The 23,677-nt window shown below is 32.8% G+C and overlaps 2 protein-coding genes across 3 annotated transcripts in view; one reads left to right on the forward strand and one right to left on the reverse strand.

Moving 5' to 3' along the window:
* Positions 1–23,677, forward strand: part of Ance-3 (angiotensin-converting enzyme Ance-3) — a 438,035-nt gene that overhangs the window by 95,403 nt on the left and 318,955 nt on the right. The gene's annotated exons all lie outside the window — the stretch shown is intronic.
* LOC142224158 (uncharacterized) lies at positions 8,662–17,127 on the reverse strand. 2 transcript variants are annotated; one of them, XM_075293944.1, is made up of 4 exons: positions 17,007–17,127; positions 16,734–16,832; positions 10,392–11,441; positions 8,662–10,243 (listed from the first exon to the last, which is right to left on the reverse strand). In XM_075293944.1, exons 2-4 carry the CDS (start codon positions 16,743–16,745, stop codon positions 10,235–10,237), a joined length of 1,071 nt encoding a protein of 356 aa, XP_075150059.1. In that variant the 5' UTR covers positions 16,746–16,832; positions 17,007–17,127; the 3' UTR covers positions 8,662–10,234. The 2 variants fall into 2 exon arrangements, with proteins under 2 accessions (XP_075150059.1, XP_075150058.1); XM_075293943.1 differs by having other exon boundaries at positions 8,662–11,441.

Here is a 23,677-nt window from a genome sequence, read left to right on the forward strand (position 1 = left end):
ATAAACCGTTCCCCAGATTTGATCTCCGGAGCCTCTTGGAGGAGCAAAATTCATCCGATCCGGTTGAAATTTTCAACGTGGTGTTAGTATAAGGCCGCTTATAACCATGCCATATTTGGTCCATATCGGTCTATAGTTATATATAGCCGATCCCCAATCACACAAAAATTGGTCCATATCGGTTCATAATCATGGTTGCCACTCAAGCCAAAAATAATCTACCAAAATTTTATTTTTATAGAAAACATTGTCAAAATGTTATTTCTATAGAAAAATTTGTCAAAATTTTATTTCTCTAGAAATTTTTGTCAAAATTTTATTTCTATAGAAAATTTTGTCAAAATTTTATTTCTATAGAAAATTTTGTCAAAATTTTATTTCTATAGAAAATTTTGTCAAAATTTTATTTCTATAGAAAATTTTGTCAAAATTTTATTTCTATAGAATTTTTTTTCCAAATTTTGTTTCTATAGAAAATTTTTTCCAAATTTTACTTCTATAGAAAATGTTGTCAAATTTTTTTTTTACAAATTTTATTTCTATAGAGACTTTAAACGGCCTTTTTTAGTTTAATATATACCACGTATGGACTATGTGGTATATATTACGGTGTTAGGAAGTTTTAAGATACCTTGCCATCGGCAAGTGTTACCGCAACCTAAGTAATTCGATTGTGGATGACAGTCTTCAGTTGAAGTTTCTACGCAATCCATGGTGGAGGGTACATAAGCTTCGGCCAGGCCGTCTTTACGGCCGTATATACTTGGTTTTCTTCATGTGCTGTCAAAGAGTTTTAAAAACGGGTTAACGACAACTCAAATATCCAAATTCAGACCCGACTTCAAGTGAGAATTATGATATGTTTCAAGTAAAAACGTCATTAAATTAAAACCAGGTTAACCGTACTCAAACGAAATTTTCTTTCATTTATGATACCCAGTTAAAAGTCGAATCACTTAACTATAAGGACAAAATCATTCATATTTTAAGGACTTGAAATCTTTAGCCTCTCGTCAATATTTCGTTTTAGTTTTATGTGAATGGAAATATTGTACTTCCTTATATCATTTTTCTTTATTTCATTCGTTTTGTTAATATACTCATGCACTGAAAAAAATATTGTCGTGAGGTCAAAGATTTCATGTCTTTAAAATACGAATGCAAATTTAGCTTAGCATAGAAGACACATTTCTCCAATATAAAGTTTTTTTTCCTTATCCAAAAGTTGGTAAACTCTTCAATGAAGTCGTATTGCCCTTATAATTAAGTGATTTCACTTAAAAATGGGTATTATAACATGAAAGAAATATGTTTGGGCTAAGGTCGACTTGACTATAATAATTCAGAAAAATTCTTTAAATTGAATGAAATTGTCTTTAAATTATTTGGCTTTTTGCATCTTGACTACAAAGCAAAAAATCGTTCAAATATAGGACATGTTTTTCAACAGACGTTAAAGACGTTTTTTGCTTGAAACATAGCATAATTTCTACTGGAAGTTGAGTCTTAATTTGGGAAACAAAGTTGTCGTTAATTCGTTTTTAAAGGACTTTGTTAGCATATGAAGAAAAAAAGCTGAAAAAGCGAACAATTAAAATTTGCTTCCTAGAAGCCAGTACACAAAACCCAAATTTAAAAGAGAATTGTGTCTTAAAAGTATCCTTACTTGTATTCTCCGCTTCTTTGGCTCGGAATCAATACCAAAATTTTTAAAGTAAAGACAAAATCTTTAGAACCGGGCATGCGTTTTTTTCAGTGTGCCCAGCAAAAAACGCTTCGCTACAAAAGTAATGAAAATGCTCTTTTTGGATCCGGAAGTGGTACAAAATTGGCGTAAAAACGATGAATTTAACATGGGCTTGATATAGGACGGATATTCACCAGCCGTTGCACTGAATTTGCATCACTTATTAAGGTGTGATCCGAATTCAAAGTTTTAGATGTGAATTAAACAATTTTGTGATATTTGAATTTTTATATTTTTATAATTTTAAATGCATTCTAACGATTGTCGTTTTAACTTTAATATTTTCAAAAATTTGCAATTTTCCTAGAATGGATTCATATGTTTTTTTCGACGAAATTGTAATAATTTGTACCATTTTATTATTTCTTACTCTGTTTTCGACCTATTTGAAACAAAAAAAAAAAAAAAATAAAATAAACATTACACATTAAAAATATGACAAAACAGAGTTCTAAAAAAATAAATTGAACATCTTTGGGAGGACATTCTTGGAAGTCCCTTTTAAGTTGTACCTTAAGAAGAATTTCCATTTTTTTTGCTGTGAACATTTCATTACCCAGCAAAAAAAAAGAGCTTCCAAAGAAGTAGTTTGGATCTCCAATTTGTGATCCGGAATTAATGCAAACTTGGATTATCTCCAATGAATTTTACATGGGCTTGTCCTTTGGATCCTGTGCATTGCTTTAGAAGTTGTGCCTTGAAAGTTCATTAGGATGAAGAAATTTAATAACCCAGCAAAAAAATTTGGAGGTTCTTCCAGAGGCACAACTTGAAATGCACTTCGAAAAGTACTCCCAAAGATGGTCTTTATTTTAACTACACAGGAAGTTCTTTTAATTCAATTATTTATAACTCGGCAAAAAAATTGGAAGTTCTTCCAAAGGCACAACTTTAAAAGCACTTCCGGAAGATGCACGCCCAGTGATGTTCTTTATTTTAACTACCCAGGAAGTGCTTTTAATTCAATAATTGGTTTTTGGTTTTTTCATACTTTTAATGGATAATTTTAACCAGGGATCCGGAGCGGTCCATTTTTTTCGCTCCGCTCCGCTCCCGCTCCGGAGAAAAAAAAAAACCGATCCGCTCCACGCTCCGCTCCGAGAAAAAAAAAATCGCTCCGCTCCGCTCCTCTTCGAGAAAATTATAGTACAAACATTGTGTTATTTGTTCAATTGAGTTTTATTTTATTTAGAAAAATCGGGCGGTACATATATGGGAGCTATAGCTAAATCTGAACCGATTTCGATGATTTTTTGCACATATAGTTAGTGCTATAGAAGATTACATTTCGCCAACTTTGAGTAAGATCGGTTGATAAATAAGGGTTTTATGACCTAATTTGGCAAAATCGGGCGATACATATATATGGGACCTATATCTAAATCTTAACCGATTGCGATGAAATTTTCTGACTTAAAGGGTGATACAGAAGATTATTTTGTGCTAAATTTGACGACGATCGGTTAGTAAAAAAAGTGAAACGTGACCCCATTTGTCGAAATCGGGCAATACATATATATGGGAGCTATATCTAAATTTGATCCGATTTCTTCCAAATTCAATAACGTTCGTCCTTGTGCCCAAAAAAACTCCCTGTACCAAATTTCATCAAAATCGGTTAATAATTGCGACCGAAATCCTGTGAACAACAAATACATGGACAGACGGACACCAAGCGCTAGATTGACTCAGGAGGTGATTCTTAGTCGATCGGTATATATTTTATGGGGTCTAAAATCAATATTTCTTGTAGGCACATTTTTTGGCAAATCAAACTTATTATACCCTAACCACTATGTGGTTTAGGGTATAATGACTTTAAAACAATGTGTTGAAACATTTTATTAATTTTGAAGATTTTTTCAGAAATATTAAATCCATTTTGACTTCATTAAAACGAAATTTGCATTCATGTTAGGATACACATTTTTATGTCGAATCATTTAGCTATAAGGATAAACAGACTTCATTGAAAAGTTTAGAGACTTTTAGACAAGGAAAAACTTTTTTTCAGAGAAATACGTCTTCTATTCTAAGCAAAATTAGTACTCGTATTTTAAGCATGTGAAATATTTGGACTCCCGACAATATTCTTTGCGGTGCACCATCTACTATTTAATATGTGATAGAAACCAAATTTATGAAATAGGACCAAAATGGACCAAATTCTGTTTGGTCTCACCATCGGACCAAATTTAAAAATTGGAAATCTTTTGGACCAATTTTGGTCCGATCGGACCAAAACGGCAACTGATTGGAATTGAAAGTCTATACACAGAGTAGAAGTAACTACTCTCCGAAAGTTTTTTTTTTTGTTTTGCAACAGACGTAGAGAAGAGGTTTTGTTATATTTGTAATGTGTGTGTGGATGTTTATGTTTGCAACAACCTCCATCGACATCAGTCCGAGGTATACCTACGAATATTCTTACTCAGATCTAGTGTTACCTAATTTCGCTTTTTTCCCCTTTATTGTATAATAAATGTATATGCGCACATTTTTCAACCAAAATTGAAACTATCCATAATTTTAATTAAATTTTCGAGAACTAATATCAGAAATAAGAGAATGCTAGGATATAGTACAATAGTAAAGCAAATATGAATGTCCTTACACTGAAAAAAAGCATGTCCGGTTCCAAAGATTTTGTCTTTACTTTAACAGTTTGGGTATTAATTCCGAGCCAAAGAAGCGGAGAATACAAGTAAGGATACTTTAAAGACGAAATTCTCTTTTAAATTTGGGGGTTATGTACTTGCTTCTAGGAAGCAAATGTTAATTTTTCATTTTTTTAGATTTTTTTCGTCAGTTGTTATCAAAATCCTTTAAAAACGAGTTAGCGAGTTGTTTTTTTTTTCCATATTAAGACTCGACTTCCAGTAGAAATTATGCTATGTTTCAAGTAAAAAGCGTCTTTAAAATAAAGTGTTGAAAAACATGTCTTATTTTTTAACGATTTTTTGAAATGCAAAAAGGAAACAAATTTAAAGACAATTTTATTAATTTTAAAGAATTTTTCTTAATTATTAAAGTCACGTTGACCTTACCTCAAAAATTTTATCTTTCATGTTATGATACACATTTTTAAGTAAAATCACTTAATTATAAGGACATTACAACTTCATTCAAAAGTTTATTGCCTTTTGGACAAGAAAAAAAAACGTTATTTTAGAGAAATGCGTCTTCCATGTTAAGCAAAATTTGCACTCTTATTCTAAGGACATGGAATCTTTGACTTCACGACAATATTTTTTTCAGTGTAGAAAACTAAAAAACTAAATATAAATAAGATCGTTTAATTGCATTTATTTGACGTTCATTACAACCATCTTTGTAGTAATACGGGATGAAATTGATCGAAAGTACTGTTGTTACTTTTACAACACATACTAGAGATATATTTTGACATTTGCCGTTTTTGAAAACAATTACTAAAAAAAACACGTTGTATTTTCCCCAATGTACGTACGTACAAAACTACATATCGTACATTTTAAACGTTTGCTCACACTACGCTAAGTACTAGCTAAATTTGAAATTACCTACACAGTGTAATTTCAAAGTTACACATTTCATTCAAGTAATATTTTATTCCAAATGAAAAACCGCTCCGCTCCGGATTTTAGAAATGCCGCTCCCGCTCCGCTCCCGCTCCGGCTAAAAAAGGGCTTGCTCCGCTCCACGCTCCGCTCCGGATCCCTGATTTTAACTTTTTGTTTCAAATAGGTTAAAAACAGAGTAAGAATTCATAAAATGGTACAAATCATTAATTTTCGAAAAAAATGCTAAATCCAATCTGAAAAATTTGTGAATTTTTGAAAATATTTGAGGCCTACAAGCGTTAGAATCCCATAAAAATTACAAAAAATATAAAAAATAATTATTTGACAAAATATCACAGAATTTTTTAATTTACATCCAAAACATTGAATTCGGATCACACCTGAAGAAGTGATGCAAATTCAGTGCAACAACTGTTGAAATGGAGGACTTCCGTCCTATGACAAGCCCATGTTTAATTCATCACTTCTGTGTCAATTTTGCACCACTTCCGGATCCAAAAAGAACATTTTCATCGCTTTTTTGGGGACGCTTTTTTTGCTGGGTAATGGGTACATGAAATTTTTATACCCTTCACCACTACTGTGGTACAGGGTATAATAAGTTTGTGCATTTGTATGTAACGCCAAGAAGGAAAAGTCTGAGACCCATCGTTTAGTATACCGATCGTCTTAGAATTAAATTCTGAGTCGATTTAGCGATGTCCGTCTGTCTGTTGATGTATTTTTGTGTGCAAAGTACAGCTCGCAGTTTTAGTCCGATTGTCCTAAAATTTGGTATAGGGTCCTGTTTCGGCTCAAAGACGATTCCTATTGATTTTGGATCGGTTCAGATTTAGATATAGCTGCCGTATATATTTTTCACCGATCTGGTCATAATTGGCGTGTATATCAACCGATCTTCCTCCAATTCCGTACATCCGAATATTTTATGAGTCTCGAAAAACTTGCAAAACATCAGCCAAATCGGTTCAGATTTAGGTATAGCTCCCATATATAGCTTTCGCCAGATTTACACTCAAATGACCACAGAGGCCAATTTTTTGCTCCGATTTAGTTGAAATTTTGCACAGGGAGCATAATTAGCATTGTTGCTATGCGTGCAAAATTTGGTTGAAATCGCTTCAGATTTAGATATAGCTCCCATATATAGCTTTCGCCCGATTTACACTCATATGACCACAGAGGCCAATTTTTTGCTCCGATTTAGTTGAAATTTTGCACAGGGAGTAGAATTAGCATTGTAGCTATGCGTGCCAAATTTGGTTGAAATCGGTTCAGATTTAGATATATCTCCCATATATAGCTTTCGCCCGATTTACACTCATATGACCGTAGAGGCCAATTTTTAACTCCGATTTAGTTGAAATTTTACACAGGGAGTAGAATCATTGTAGCTATGCGTGCCAAATTTGGTTGAAATCGGTTCAGATTTAGATATAGCTCCCATATATATGTTTTTCTGATTTCGACAAAAATGGTAAAAATACCAACATTTTCCTTGTAAAATCGCCACAGCTTAGTCGAAAAGTTGTAAAAATGACTCTAATTTCCCTAAACTTCTAATGCATATATATCGAGAGATAAATCATAAATAAATTTTTGCGAAGTTTTCTTAAAATTGCTCCAGATTTAAATGTTTCCCATATTTTTTTACTAACATTGTGTTCCACCCTAGTGCATTAGCCGACTTAAATTTTGAGTCTATAGATTTTGTAGAAGTCTATCAAATTCTATCCAGATCGAGTGATATTTAAATGTATGTATTTGGGACAAACCTTTATATATAGCCCCAACACATTTGACGGATGTGATATGGTATCGAAAATTTAGATCTACAAAGTGGTGCAGGGTATAATATAGTCGGCCCCGCCCGACTTTAGACTTTCCTTACTTGTTTTGTTTCAAAAAGTTAAAAACAGAGTAAGCATTAAAAAAATTTTACAAATTATTGAAATTTTGTCGAAAAACGTTATAAATCCATTCAAGAAATATTGCATATTTTTAAAAATATTTTAATTCAAACGTTTCAGGCAAGAGTTAGAATGCATTAAAAATCACAAAGAAAAATATAAGAATTATTTATTTGTCAAAATATAGCAACATTTTTTAATTCACATCCAGAACACTGAATTCGAATCACAAAGTAAGAAGTGATGCAAATTCAGTGTCACAGTTATTGAAATGGTGGACATCCGTTCTTCTGTGCCAATTTTGCACTACTTCCGGATCCAAAAAGAACATTTTCACTACTTTTTTGGCGACGCTTTTCTACAGGGAAACTAAAAAAATCCATTTCACTTTTTATTTTTATCAGTATTTTTGTTACACTATTATTTTCTTATTACCTAATTTTTACAAATTGAAAAGCTTCTTCGCTTCCAGCAGGGGTTGAACCTGGGTCTGTTGGCACCATAATAGAACGCCTTAGTACACTCAGCCATAAACGCTATTGAACACGATGCATCAAAACGTATATTCAAATGTTTTTGACATGAACCTAATATGACACCACGGCATGAAATTCTAACTACTTCCTGAAATGTTCTTTATTATAATGAATGAAAACATAAAGAACGCTGCTTAAAATCTCACCAGATGAAATTTTATAATTTTTTTTTCCAAAAAAAATATTTTTTTATGTTATACATTGTTTTTATTTTGTTTTTTTTTTCGGCAACAACAAAGAATTAATAAAAAGTCAAACGGCACAGGGTCAAATTCCAGCGTGGATGATTTTTTTATTTGTTTTATTATTTTTGTACTTTTTTATTGATTTTCTATTCATTTTTGCGAAATTTAATTATCCAAAAATTAAATTGTCACTTAAAACGGCGTAATTCTGTACTTTCTAAGAATTGACCAAAAGGACTGCATTGGAAGGGGAAAAAAACTTGATGGGAGGTTCTGGGATGAGCTTTAAAAAAAATGTTTGTGGAACAACTTCCAATTTGTTTTGCTGGGTAGGCCAATGTTCCTTAATGGTATGACTTGATGGGAGATTCTGGGATGAGCTTTAAAAAAATGTTTGGGGAACAACTTCCAATTTTCTTTGCTGCGTAGGCCAATGTTCCTTAATGGTATGAAATATTTGATATAATAAAAAAAGTCATAACAATAATGAAACATTTTCATTATACATATGTAAGATTTTTTTGTTAGCTTAATTTTAATTAGATATTTATTACAATTTTTTTTTGTTAGCTAAATTTTAATTAGATATTTATTACAATTTTTTTTGTTTGCTAAATTTTAATTAGATATTTATTACTAAGTTTTTTTTTCCCCAAACACTATACCTTACCTCTGTAATTGCCAAACGAAATGTAAAATAAAAACACTTTTGTATAATAGTTTTTGTTTTCTTGATTTGAATCACTAGGATTTCCTTTTCATTCGTACATTTTATTAGAATATCTTTTGTATCATATAGACATTTTATTCGAGTTTTGTGTTTTTTTTTCTCTCGAACAAAATGCTAATCGATTATGGGCTTTTTGAGTTTTTGGTAACATAAAAATTTAACATTGGTGATAAATGGTCATACATATTTCTTAATATAGTTTAGGTGAGAGGGGATGGAGAGGAATTTTTCATGTAAACAAAAATAAATGAAAAATTCCCAATAAACAAAATCCAAAATTAAACAAAACACGTAAAATATTTACAATTGAACAATATAACATAATACAATACGGTTTGCTATTTGGTGTTTAACAAAGGTCAATAAAAAACTGTTTTTTTTTTTTAACTAAACTATAGAAATTGTTTTTGTATATATGAGAAAATATCACACAATGCAATTTTATTTTATTTATAAAAAAAGAGCTAAAAATAGCTAAACTATACTAAAATTTCTTGGGTTTATTTTTATATTATTTTTTCGTTAAATAAAATCTCTTGACGATTAACATACACAGTCCTGGCTGATAACTGCAACGACTTTCATTTCATTGTATATACAAAGAAATAATCTTAGTCCTGTTTTGGTTGGTAAACTAAACTTGCTACGCAAAGATCACTGAACGGCACTGGAAGAGAATTATTAGAAGATCGGATGGCGGCCTTCTATGTGAGATCACTTATCCATATTGAGTTGGTCCACTTTGCTTGGGATGCTGCATCCAAGGCTCTTGCAAAAAACACAAAGAGCCAAATGTTAAATTAAATTCCTTAAAAAACTACTCATGTTGACATTGCCTTAAAGATATAGACTTAGACTAAAAACAAAAAAAAAACATCGTTTGCTATACAAAAAAAGATGGCTTAAAAACTATACAATAAACATACATATTTATATGGATATGTAAAAAAAATCTCTGTGTGTTGGTTGGTTACTTAAACTAACGTTGCTGTTTAGGTGCTTAGATATTAAGAGTAGAAGAATTTCGGATGTTGAAAGCTTTAAGCTTTTCAAAGCTCTGGAGGTGAAAATCCTTTTCAATTTTTCGATGTAAATCCAAAAAATTTGGTCATCTAAAAAGCTTTCGCTATTTACGTAAAGACTTTTCTAGCTTAAAGCTTTCAATTAGAGTTTTTGCCAATTAGACCATATGCTCTGTCTGTCTCTCTTACTCTCATAAACTTCTGTTCAGTAGGGGGAGGTTCAATAAAATCTAAGTCCGTTATTTGAGGGCCAATATCACGTTTTTGGTTGGTTTTTTTTTTTTTAACCATCAGTTTAACAAAAATCCTTAACATTTGAATCGTACTCATTTAAGCCATTTAACAAAAAAACATGTTCGTCTCATTCGGGTTTCCTATGTCTTTCTCTTTCTCTCTCTGTCGCGCTCTCTATCGCTTTTCACTCTCATAAGTTAACCAAATCACTGGAATCACACTGAAGCTGTCTCTCTCTCACTCCTTATTATTTTTTTTGAATCTATTTACACTTTGGGATGGGGGAGATTGGCTCAGATAGTTCCTCTTAGTGATGCTGTGGAAAACAAAAAGGAAAAAAAGAGAAAAAAGAAAACTCGAATTAGAATCATTTTTTCTTGGGATCAATTAGCCTAGAAATGATGGCCGTATTCATGATGACCACCATATCCATAGTGGCCACCATAACTATGACCATAATCCACCTCGTGATCCTCATGGATGGCTGCTTCGTGATGGCTTTCGATGTGATGATGATGATGATCCTCGATTTTCTTGTGAATGAATTCGGGTTCCTTGTAGGTGATATGTTTTTCATGGTATTCGGGTACGTGTTTCTCCAAATGAACTGGGACGGGTTTTTCATAGGGTACATGGACGGGATATGGAACATTTTTCTCTACTTTAACTGGAATTTCTTTGACAACGGGGTAGGGGGCTGGTACATGTACTTTAACTTCATAGGGCACTGGTTTTTCAACATGTACTGGCACGGGTCTGTCATAGGGTACATGAACGGGAACTGGCACCTTTTTGATAACGGGTACTGGAACAGGTTTCTCAACATGATATGGAACTGGTTTCTCAACATGATAGGGTACTGGTTTCTCTACAGGTACTTTAACTGGATAATGAACCACCTTTTCCACTGGATATGGTTTCTCTACGGGAACATGAACCTTTACTGGATAGGGTACCTTCTTCTCTACGGGATATGGTGCTGGTACATGCACTTTAACTGGGACATGAACCTTCTTCTCGACTGGATATGGTGCTGGCACGTATACCTTAACTGGGACTGGACGATCATAGGGAACATGTACTGGTACTGGGACTTTCTTTTCCACTGGATATGGAGCTGGTATCTCATGAGGTACTTTAACAATTTCCTTTACTTCGTAGGGTACATGCTTGACCACTGGATATGGTTTGGGCACTTTCACCTCAACGGGTACGGGCACATGTTTCTCAACGGGTACATGTACATGTTTCTCTACCGGCACTGGGTAGGGTACCTTCTTGACAATGGTTAAAGTTTTGTGCTCATGAATTGGATAGTGATGATGATGGTGATAATCTTCATAATGATGAAGGCCACGTTTGGTTTTTGTGGTTTCATCGGTGGCATCGGCGGATTTTTTACCATCATCAGCTTTAGCTTCGACTTGTTTTTCTTCAGCTCCGGCTGGTTGCTTTTCTTCTTCGGCCCAAACGCTGGCTACCAAAAGGAGTGTAGCGAGCAGAAATGCTGTTCGCTGTTGATGGAGGTGAATAAGAAAAAAAAAAAAAAACAGGAGGAATAGGAAAGTATGTTAATTTTTTTAATGTATGGAGAAAAGGTCAGTAAATTAAAATAAATAAATATTTTCCTAATTATAACAAAATTTCTATCAAATAACAAAATATCAAACGGTATTACTATCAAATTGTTTTATTGTCGTAATGAAAAATTTTCGTTATTGAGATAAGTTCCTGCCTATGAAAACCGATAAACAAAGATTAGTATACTAAGTTTAATTTTTTTTTTTTTGAAATTAGTACCGAAGGCGGTGAACACAGTGAATGCCAAAATCGGTTGCTACTAACGAAAATATTTAAAAAAAGATTGCCAATATGATTTTCAAAGATTGCAAAAAGATATTGAAGCATTCACGAGTATTTGAATATCAAACAACTCTGGGCAAGGAGTTTGGAACGCGAGCTTATTTTTGATCAAAACCAAAGACGAGTTGAAGTTTCGGTGTTTGAAGATGAAATATGGCTCGGTTATTTTATTTCGAAAGCCAATTTAAAGTCTTCGAAGTGAATTGCATATGACCCGTAATGGGTCCAACAATAAAAAATATAAAGTGGTGCCCATCAACTATATCCTGTTGTCAGATCTCGATTTCGTCTGATTTTTTTTTTATAAAACTGGTCATCTGTATTTTAGGAAAAATTTTGGAAAAGGAACGATCAACAGTGACCAGATAATATGTCCAATAATTATTGGACCTTTAGAGGAATGAAAACGACAAAAACAGCCGCATTTAAAAAAATAAAGATAAGTTTGGCCACGACAAAAAATCTATGGATAAGATTTAGATTTGATTGCGTATTCATTGTATTCCTCATATTTTGAACCCTTTGATCATATTCTATTCTCTGATTTTAATTTCGATTTATTTTTTAAATAATCGATATTTTAACTTATTGTCTTCAAGGAGAAAGTTTTTCCTTAAACTTTATATTATTGTATCCCATACCATTTGGAACGTCATCTGCTATAAAATGGAGGTGGTGTATCAGTGAGATGAAAATCGAATATGGAAAAACATATTGTTAGAGAAATTGCTCCCTTTAGCGATAGGTTAGGTTAGGTTAGGTTAGGTGGCAGCCCTATTCAGTCCATTTTGATACCACATTGGTGAACTTCTCTCTTTTCACTGAGTACTGCCCGATTCCATTTTAAGCTCAATGACAAGGGACCTCCTTTTTATAGCCGAGTCCGAACGGCGTTCCACATTGTAGTGAAACCACTTAGAGAAGCATTGAAACCCTCAGAAATGTCACCAGCATTACTGAAGTGGGATAATCCACCGCTGAAAAACTTTTTGGTGTTCGGTCGAAGCAGGAATCGAACGCACGACCTTGTGTATGTAAGGCGGGCATGCTAACCATTGCACCACGGTGGCTCCCTTTAGCGATGTGTAAATATTAACTCATGATGTAGTGGCAACCTATAACCACAGGAGCTTCAATTATCTATTTAATATAGGAATTTTTTGCCATAGCATTAATTCCTCGATTTTATCCTATTTTGTATGAATCTGATTGTGAGGAAAAAAATTAGAAACTGGCTTAATTTAAAACTTACAGGTCATGTAGTGGCTATGGTACAACAATGTCATCACTTTGGTGTGATCAATTTTTGAATGAAAATTTGAAAAACTTACGAATTTTTTGTGTGTGTATAATAAACGAATTCCAAAAGGATTCAAAAGGTTTTGACCTACACGTAATGATTTTTACCATTGCTATTAAGTAAAAAGACATGGTTTCTATCAAATAACCATATTTTGACGAAGCAACCGAAAATTGAATCTAATCTCAGCGGAACAAGATTTTAGACTAACTAAATTTTCGTTTTGTCCTTTGAAAATTTTATTTAAGTGCAAATAAAATATCATCAAATTATGTGCCATAAAGGGGGGTAAATTTACTGCTAAAGGAAATACTTTGTAAAAAAGGGAATTTTCGTTTATCTAAAATTTTGTTGTGGAGGAAAGTATTGTTTTCTTTTGGCTAAAATTAATCAAATGGAAATTAGAGTAAAAATCTTATTAATGGATTTTTTTGTTAGATATATCAAGAAGGCTATTCACGAATATACATTTGAAAAGTTGATATCTCATTTGGAAATCAAAAAATTTCGAAAAAACTTCAAATCAAGGATGCAATATCTTTAACGAAAACTTTAGCCTTTATTTGGCGTTTTAATATATTAAAGTCAATTATTCAATATATCTGTTAATTTAGAGATTATTTCTTTAAATCAAAAATTTTTTACTTTGTATTAACCCAGCAAAAAAAGCGTCGCCAAAAAAGTAATGAAAATGTTCTTTTTGGATCCGGAAGTGGTGCAAAATTGACGCAGAAGCGATGAATTTAACATGGGCTTGTCATAGGGCGGAAGTCCTCCATTTTAACAGCCGTTGCACTGAATTTGCATCACTTCTTTAGGAGTGATCCGAATTCAATGTTTTGGATGTAAATTAAAAAATTCTGTGATATTTTGTCAAATAAATAATTTTTATGATTTTTTATAATTTTTAATGGATTCTAACGTTTGTCGGAAACGTTTGACCTCAAATATTTTCAAAAATTCACAATTTTTTCAGATTGGATTTAGCATTTTTTTTTCGACAAAATTTAAATGATTTGTAACATTTCATGAATTCTTACTCTGTTTTTAGCCTATTTGAAATATTTTCAAAAATTCACAATTTTTTCAGATTGGATTTAGCATTTTTTTCGACAAAATTTAAATGATTTGTACCATTTTATGAATTCTTACTCTGTTTTTAACCTATTTGAAACAAAAAAAGTTAAAATTACCCATTAAAAGTTTGAAAAAATCAAGTTGTAAACAATTGAATTAAAAGAACTTCCTGGGTAGTTAAAATAAAGCACATCATTGGGAGTGCATCTTCTGGAAGTGCTTTTAAAGTTGTGCCGTTGGAAGAACTTCCAAATTTTTTTTCTGGGAAGTTTAAAAAGTTTGAAAGTCATGCATATTTAGTATCCTAAATATGTAAAATTGGGATTTACAAAACAAATATTATAAACTTGTTGTTAAATCGAATTTCTTTAGTTTGAAGATTGATTCGTCCTTAATATCCCAGGAAAAAACGTTCCCAACAAAGTAATGAAAATGTTCTTTTTGGATCCGGAAGTGGTGCATAATTGACGCAGAAGCGATGAATTTAACATGGGCTTGTCATAGGACGGAAGTTCTCCATTTCAACAGCTGTTGCACTGAATTTGCATCACTTCTTTAGGTGTGATCCGAATTCAATGTTTTGAATGTAAATTAAAAAATTCTGTGATATTTTGTCAAATAAATAATTTTTATAAGTTTTTATAATTTGTAATAGATTCTAACGCTTCTCAGAAACGTTTGACCTCAAATATTTTCAAAAATTCACAATTTTTTCAGATTGGATTTAGCATTTTTTTTTCGACAAAATTTAAATGATTTGTAACATTTCATGAATTCTTACTCTGTTTTTAGCCTATTTGAAACAAACAAGTTAAAATTACCCATTATAAATAAATACCATTATATATAAATAACTTCCTGGGTAGTTAAAATAAAGAACATAATTGGAAGTGCATCTTCTGGAAGTGCTTTTAAAGTTGTGCCTTTGGAAGAACTTCCAATTTTTTTTGCTGGGATTGTGTAAATTTTACTACCTTAAATTGACAATGGATAATCCTTCATAAAAGAACAACATTTTTCTGTGTACAGTCGAAATGTGATAGTGATGGAAATTTATGCTTTAGATAGATGTTTCCATTACTTGCAAATTCAATCTCAAATGGGATATATATCTAATTATGAATTAAAAAGTTTCGAGCTTCCCTGTATACGGCTCTATGTAGTAAGTACATTTTTAAAGAACTATCTTGCTTTAAATTGAGTCTCGATAAAAATTAAAATTACGAAATATTATGAGCTATTGTTTAATTAAAATTTCTATATTTTAGAGAAATATATCCTTGGCATTATATAAATTTCGTCTCCCAAAATTTAGATTGCATAGTTTTGTATATTAGGTCAATCGTTTTTTCTGCACTGAAAAAATATGGATTACGCAACCTAAATTTTATGATGCGAAATTTATAAAATATTAAGGACAAATTTCTTTAAAATAATAAAATTTTAATTAAAATAAAGATTATAATATTTGCTTCAAAAAATTCTGTCATTAAATTTAGGTTACAAATTTTTTGAATTTGCATCCCTCCATTAAAGTCGCATGTCTTTGAACTTAGGCTAAAGAAATGCATTTTTGATTTATAGAAATTGTCCTTTAATTAACTGAATTATTGAAACTTTAGATTTAAAATAAAAACGCTTCAAATATAGGCTAAGACTTATTTTGAGGATTTAGCGTCTTTGGTGTAAAGTTTTTGTGGAATTAAGGAAATATTTTTTAATTTGAAACGGATATTTCATAATTTGGATTTTTGAACTGGTATTTGTTTGTACGTGAGTACCTTTATTTATAATTTTTTTGGAATTAAGAAAAAATTTTATTTGAAATATCCGTTATAATTTGGATTTTTAAACTGGCATTTGTTTGTATGTGAGTACCTTTATTAATAAACCGCAAAAAGAGAATGAGAATTTGATCAATGAGATTTGTATCCTAATTTTAATTTTATTGGTCCTAGATTTAAAGCCAGATAGGTCGCTAAAAAATTTCTTTATTTTAAAGAAGCTGCATCATCTTTGGTTCGGAATCAATAACAAAATCCTTAAGGGAACGTCAAAATCTTTGGATCCAAGTAAACTTTTTTTTTAAGTGTGTGTATAAATCGTATAGATACAAGTGACGATTTAAGGATTCCATTGGTTTTAATTACAGTAGTCTAAGGGTATTTCGTCGAATTGTGAATCAATCACATATTATTCCTTTTTGTGGGAATACTCGATTATAATTAAAGATAAATATTTATCACTATCTTTGATATTTGCTGGGGTGTTGAAGATTTCGTGTGATTCATTTCAATAAATACCAATTTAGAAAACACATCCAATATTTTTTTTAATATCTTCCTTTTCTATATATAGTTCCTGGTTTTGTTTGTTGATTATCGTTGACTTTTACGGCTTGTAAATGCTTCTAACTTGTTGCCAACTTTTACAAAGCTATTCAGTATTCGATTATAACACTTTTTTTCCAATTAATGTTCTTAATTTATCGAGTTTCTTTATAAGTCACTTTTTTTTAGTTTTTCTGCAAAGTTGTTAACACTTTTTTTTAAGTTCTCTTACTCACCATTATTTTCATGGTGATATTTTTAATCCTTTTCGGGAAGTAAAGCAATTAGCCACTATATCCACACAAAATCCTTTATTTTTAAATTACACAGTAATGCTGCACATGTAAAAGAAAGAAAGAAAAAACAAAAGACTTAAGAAACGAACTCGATTTTCAATTATTAACCAATTGACTTAAGATTTCATTCGATTTTGCAAATTATATTATTTTTATTTTGAAATTATTTGTCTTTTTATTTTGTTTATTGGTTTAATAATACGAGTAAATTACTTTATGTATCCGAGTCGCACGCAAACGTAAGGAACGCACACGTATCTTAAAAAAATTTAAGAAAATCTGTGCTACTTGGCTATGTTGTGTATAGCTGCACAGTTAACAATTAAATGATACCAACCAAACCAGCAGCACTAACTTTTATACGAAATTGCAAGAAAATCAAAAACTAAACCATGTTGTTAGCCATCCAGCCATTTAGTCGAAGCACCAAAGACATTACATACATTCACACACACAGCTATATTAATAATAGGGGTAAGCAGGGGGGAGTCGGTCGAATATTCGCTTACTCGGTCAGTCATCGTACACAGTCAGATTTATAAATCCCCTGTTCCCGCTTCCAACAGTGTTAGCTTAGTCTTTTGAACCAAAACGAAGCGGAGTACCATGCCATGGTTTGTGAAAAACATGGCTAAGAAGCCTAGGCCAAGCATATGTAGTGGTTATAACGTAAATCCCATAATGTTTCGGCAAAATTGTTTGTTAACCATAGAGGCTGAGGCGGCAGCCATACACAACAAAAAAAACCAGACTCAATGAAAATGCAAGTTTACCCAGAAGAAGATTAAAGAGTTTAAGCTATAGTTTTTCCATGTAAAAACCTTATAGGTTTGAAGTGGTAGGTGGTAGGCAAGTTGAGGAAGAGGTAAGGGCATTATTTTTTTGGCTAAATGTAATAACATTTATAACTTCTAAGTCAAAATAAGAAAAAAATCAAAATTAGCTCCAACCACCATCATCATCATCATCATCACCACCATTGTAGGCAGTCCCGTTATCAGCTTCATAATCGTCTAGAAAAAAAGAGAACCCGCCAAAGGAGGTAATGTCTAACACATTAGTTTTGTTGCAATATTTCGGCATCAAGCCTTCCAAATTATTATTAACAAAACAATAGCTGGCAACAACAATTTAGCCATCATCACTCATATTAAAAATAACAACAATAACAAAATGAAGAAGAAAAAAACTTATAGTTTAGAGTTTGTGTTTTTTGTTTTTGCAAACCTGGGCACGTTGCTAGTATTTGCTTGGTAATTTAAAACTAAATCAAAGCGCATAATTTTTTGTTGCCTCACACAACAACAATAATGGATGAATGGCATCAGCCGCCGCAACGTGCAACAAATGGTGTTGCATATTACCACCAACCAACATCATCATAGAGTTTATGTACAGTGTCTGCATAGGCAGACACATCATGCCATGCAACATCAAGAAGTGAGAAAATGTAACAGTTTTTACGTTTTTTGCCTTCTAACTACTATTATGGCTAGATTGGCATGATGTTGATGACTATGATTCGATTCGATGTAACATTGCTATGGTTCACGTTGGTCGAATACAACAGTGTTTTGGGTCAATTATCTTTAAATAAAAGTTATTTGGGCTACGAAATATTTAAACGATTTGTTCTAGATTTTTTTTTTTGCAAAAACCCCCAAAAAATATTTAGGTATGTAAAAAGGCCCAAAATGGTCTTCCAAATTTTGTGAAAAAAATTCTTGTAGTCATAGCCTTCAAAAAATCAATTTTACAAAAATATATAATAAGCCAGGAAAAAAAATTGAAAGTTCTTCTAAAGTCACAACTTTAAAAGCACTTCCAAAAATGTTATCTCAAAGATGTTCTTTATTTTAACTGCACAGGGAGTTAATTTGAGTAAATTTTTTATAACTCGCTTTTTTCATAATTTTAATGGAAAATTTAAAATTTTTTGTTTCAAATAGGTTAAAAATAGAGTAAGATTTAACAAGTATGTACGGCCGTAAGTTCGGCCAGACCGAATATTATGTACCCTCCACCATGGATTTCGTATAAACTTCTACGAAAGACTGTCATCCAGAAATTTCAACTCACTCGGATGAAATTTACTCCTCCAAGAGGATGCAAAACCAAATCTCGGGATCGGTTTATATGGGGGCTATAAATGATTATGGACTGATATGGACCACTTTTGGCATGGTTGTTAAATATCATATACTACCACCACGTACCAAATTTCAACCAGATCGGAAGAATTTTGCTTCTCCAAAAGGCACCGGAGGTCAAATCTGTCGATCGGTTTATATGGGAGCTACACGGATGAAAAAGACTGTTTTTCATATGTTTGGCTATAAACATTATATGTTTGGATCACAAATTTTTAAACACAATATTTTTGAGTGCAAGCATATAATGCTCATAAACTAGCATAACATGTTTGGGACATATATGTTAATATGTTAGAACATATTATGTTTGGGACATAAAATGTTTGTAAATATAATATGCTTGGATGCAAACATATATTAATTTAGAAATAGCCTATAAACATATATGTGTTTAGTAGCTTGGAGCGCTATTTAACAGGGAGCGATATTGAATTAAGTTGGTGGTTGTTGCTTGTTATTACAAAATTAACATTTTATTTTTCCTTGGGCAATTGATCAGCTACTTCTTTGATCCTTACAAACTGTGTGGTCCGCTGTTCGAATCCCCGTCCGGCAAAAGGTAAAATTAAAATAAAAAAAATCATAAAATTGAACAATTTCTTCTACAATGTTTGTATTACAGAAAAAGGTGCTAAGAACTAAAAAATCTCGTGGAAGTGAGAAAGATGTCGGGGAATATACAATTGGGCAGAAACAAAATTTTGAGCATTCAGGTCGAAAACCTATGTTGTTAGCACCTATATTACCTGTTTATTTTCATAATTCATTATGATTGTAAATATATAAATAAATAAATAAAATTTTGAGCACAATATTGTTTGGGAGAATTTTTTTTAAGCATATAATATTTTTGGGTGCAAAATGCTTCCAAACATATTATATGTTCACATAATAACATATTGTTTTTTGGAAGACAACATTATTGAATTTGGATGCAAAAATACAAAATGTTTGGAACTTAGACTACCCAAACATATATTGTTTAGACCAATATGCTTTCAAAAATATTATATATTGGTAGAGATCAAACATATAAATGTTTGGGCAATACCCAAAAATGTATATGCTTGAAGCAAAATATGTTTGGGAGTATATGTTACAGAAGTGATTTTTTGTAAGAGTGTATATATAATTATGGACTGATAGAAACCAATTCCTGCATGGTTGTTGGATACCATATACTAACATCACGTACCAAATTTCAACCGAATGGGAAGAATTTTGCTCTTCCAAGGTGCTCCGGAGGTCAAATCTGGGGATCGGTTTATATGGGGCCTATATATAATTATGGATTGATATCGACCAATTTTTGCATGGGTGTTTGAGGCCATATATTAACATAACGTACCAAATTTCAACTGAATAAGATGAATTTTGGTCTTCCAAGAGGCTCTGGAGGTCAAATTTGGTGATCGGTTTATATGGGGGCTATATATATTTATGGACCGATATGGACTAATTTTTGGATGGTCATTAGAGACCATACACTAACACCATGTACCACATTTCAGCCGGATCGGATGAAATTTGCTTCTCTTAGAGGCTCCGCAAGCCAAATCGGGGGATCGGTTTATATGGGGCTATATATAATTATGGACCGATGTGAACCAATTTTTGCACGGTTGTTAGAGACCATTTACTAACACCATGTACCAAATTTCAGCCGGATCGGATGAAATTTGCTTCTCGTAGAGGCCTCGCAACCCAAATTTGGGGGTCCGTTTATATGGGGGCTATACGTAAAAGTGGACCGATTTGGCCCATTTGCAATACCATCCGACCTACATCAATAACAACTACTTGTGCCAAGTTTCAAGTCGATAGCTTGTTTCGTTCTGAAGTTAGCGTGATTTCAACAGACGGACGGACGGACATGCTCAGATCGAATATATATATATACTTTATGGGTTCTTAGATCAATATTTCGATGTGTTGCAAACCATCCTATGGTGGAGGGTATAAAAAGTTAAAAATTGTTTAAATTTTGCCGCAAAATACGCAAATCCATTCTAGAAAAATTGCGAATTTTTGAAAATATTTAATGTCAAACGTTCCACACAAGCGTAAGAATTCATTAAAACTCATAAAAAAATTAAAAATTATTTATTTGTCAAAATATAACAAAATTTCTCAAATATCTTCATACCCAAAACACTGAATTCGCCTCACACCTTAAAAAGTGATGCAAATTCAGTGCACCGGTTGTTGAAATGGTGGACATCCGTCCTATGACAAGCCCGTGTTAAATTCATCGCTTCTGCGCCAATTTTACACCACTTCCGGATCCAAAACTACCATTTTCACTACTTTTTTGGCGAAGCTTTTTTTTATATCACTTCAAAAAAATATTAATTTCAAAATTAGTCAAAATTAATGAAGTTGTATTCAAATTTGTTAATTTTTTATCTTGACTATAAAGTAAAAAAACATTATATGGATATGTCCCTACAAGATGCTAAATATTAGAAAAACCCTACATATAGGGAATTTCCCCTACTTCTAGCAACACTGGCTGTGTTGATATTGCACCTACGGAGTTAGTATGCCACTAATATTGAGCCCATTATTAAAAAAGAGAAAATCGTTAAATTCGTGTGGGTAATAAATACAAATTTGTAAAAATCGAGCAATATTCTTATGTAAGAGCTACAAGTACGTATAAGTACGATCGGCTAGTACATCAAAATTTGAAATTTGAGTAACATTGGTTAATAAATAAGAGTACTATGGCCAAATTTGGGAAAATCGAGTGATGCATATATATGGAAGCTATATCTAAATCTGAAGCAATTTGCATAATATTTTGCTGGTTTGATTAATACCACAAAAGGTTACCTTGTGCAAGATTTGAGTAAGATCAGTGAAGAAATGAGGCCTGTATGATCAAACATAAGGTTATTAGGGGCGAATTTTTCAAAATCGGGTGATACATATATGGGAGCTATATCTACATCTGAACCGATTTCGATGAAATTTTGCACATATAGTTAGTACTATAGATTACTGGATCTAGCCAACTTTTAGTAAGATCGGTTAATAAATAAGGGTTCTATGGTCAAATTTGGGAAAATCGCGTTATACATATATATGGGAGCTATATCTAAATCTGAACCGATTTCGATGATTTTTTGCACAAATGGTGAGTGCTATAGAAGACTACATTTAGCCAAATTTGAGTAAGATCGGTTGATAAATAAGGATTTTATGGCCAAATTGAGAAAAATCGGGCGGTAACTATATATGGGAGCTATAGCTAAATCTGAACCGATTTGGATGAAATTTTGCACACTTGAAGGGCGATGGAAAAGATTACCTTTTGCACCAAATTTCATCAAAATCGGTTAATAATTGCGACCGGAATCCTGTGAACAACAAATACATGGACAGACGGACGGACGGACGGACACCAAGCGCTAGATCGACTCAGGAGGTGATTCTGAGTCGATCGGTATGTATTTTATGGGGTCTAAAATCAATATTTCTGGTAGGCACATTTTTTGGCCGATCAAACTTATTATACCCTGACCACATGTGGTTTAGGGTATAAAAAGAGGAAATCGCTCAGTTAGTGTAGTAATCCCGGTTGCCACATTTGGTAGAATTCTTGAAATTCTGTGTCGATCTAAGCATGTTCGTCCGTCTGTTGCAATCACGCGAACTTCCGAACGAAACAAGCTATCGACTTGAAACTTGGCACAAGTAGTTGTTATTGATGTAGGTCAGATGGCATTGCAAATGGGCCATATCGGTTCACATTTACGTATAGCCCCCATATAAACGGACCCCAGATTTGGATTGCGGAGCCTCTAAGAGAAGCATATTTCATCCGATCTGGCTGAAATTTTGTACACTGTGTTAGTATATGGTTTCTAACAACTATGCAAAAAATGGTCCACATCGGTCCATAATTATATATAGCCCCCATATAAACCGATACCCAGATTTGGCTTACGGAGCCTCAAAGAGAAGCAAATTTCATCCAATCCGGCTGAAATTTGGTACATGGTGTTTTTATATCGTCTCTAACAACTATGCAAAAATTGGTCCACATCGGTCCATAATTATATAGCCCCCAAATAAACCGATCCCCAGATTTGGCTTGAGGAGCCTCACGGAGAAGCAAATTTCATCCGATCCGGCTGAAATTTGATACATGGTGTCGGTATATGGTCTTTAACAACCATGCAAAAATTGGTCCACATCGGTTCATAATTATATATAGCCCCCATATAAACCGATCCCCAGATTTGACTCCCGTAGCCTCTTGAAGGATCAAATTTCATCCAATCGGGTTGAAATTTGGTACGTGGTGTTAGTATATGGGCTCTAAATACCATGCACAAATTGGTCCATATCGGTTCATAATTATTTATAGCCCCCATATAAACCGATCCCCAGATTTGACCTCCGGACCCTATTGAAGGAGCAAATTTCATCCGATCAGGTTGAAATTTGGTACGTGGTGGTAGTATATGATATTTAATGACCATGCCAAAAGTGGTCCATATCAGTCCATAATCATATATAGCCCCCATATAAACCGATCCCCAGATTTGACCATATCGGAATTGGTCCATATCGGTCCATAATTATATATAGCCCCCATATAAACCTGTCCCCAGATTTGACCTCCGGAGCCTCTTGAAGGAGCAAAGTTCATCCGATCCAGTTGAAATTTGGTACGTGGTGGCCTCTAACAACCATTAAAAAAATTGGTCCATATCGGTTCAT

The sequence above is a fragment of the Haematobia irritans genome, chromosome 2, assembly GCF_050003625.1.
Source record: "Haematobia irritans isolate KBUSLIRL chromosome 2, ASM5000362v1, whole genome shotgun sequence".
Lineage (NCBI taxonomy): Eukaryota > Metazoa > Arthropoda > Insecta > Diptera > Muscidae > Haematobia > Haematobia irritans.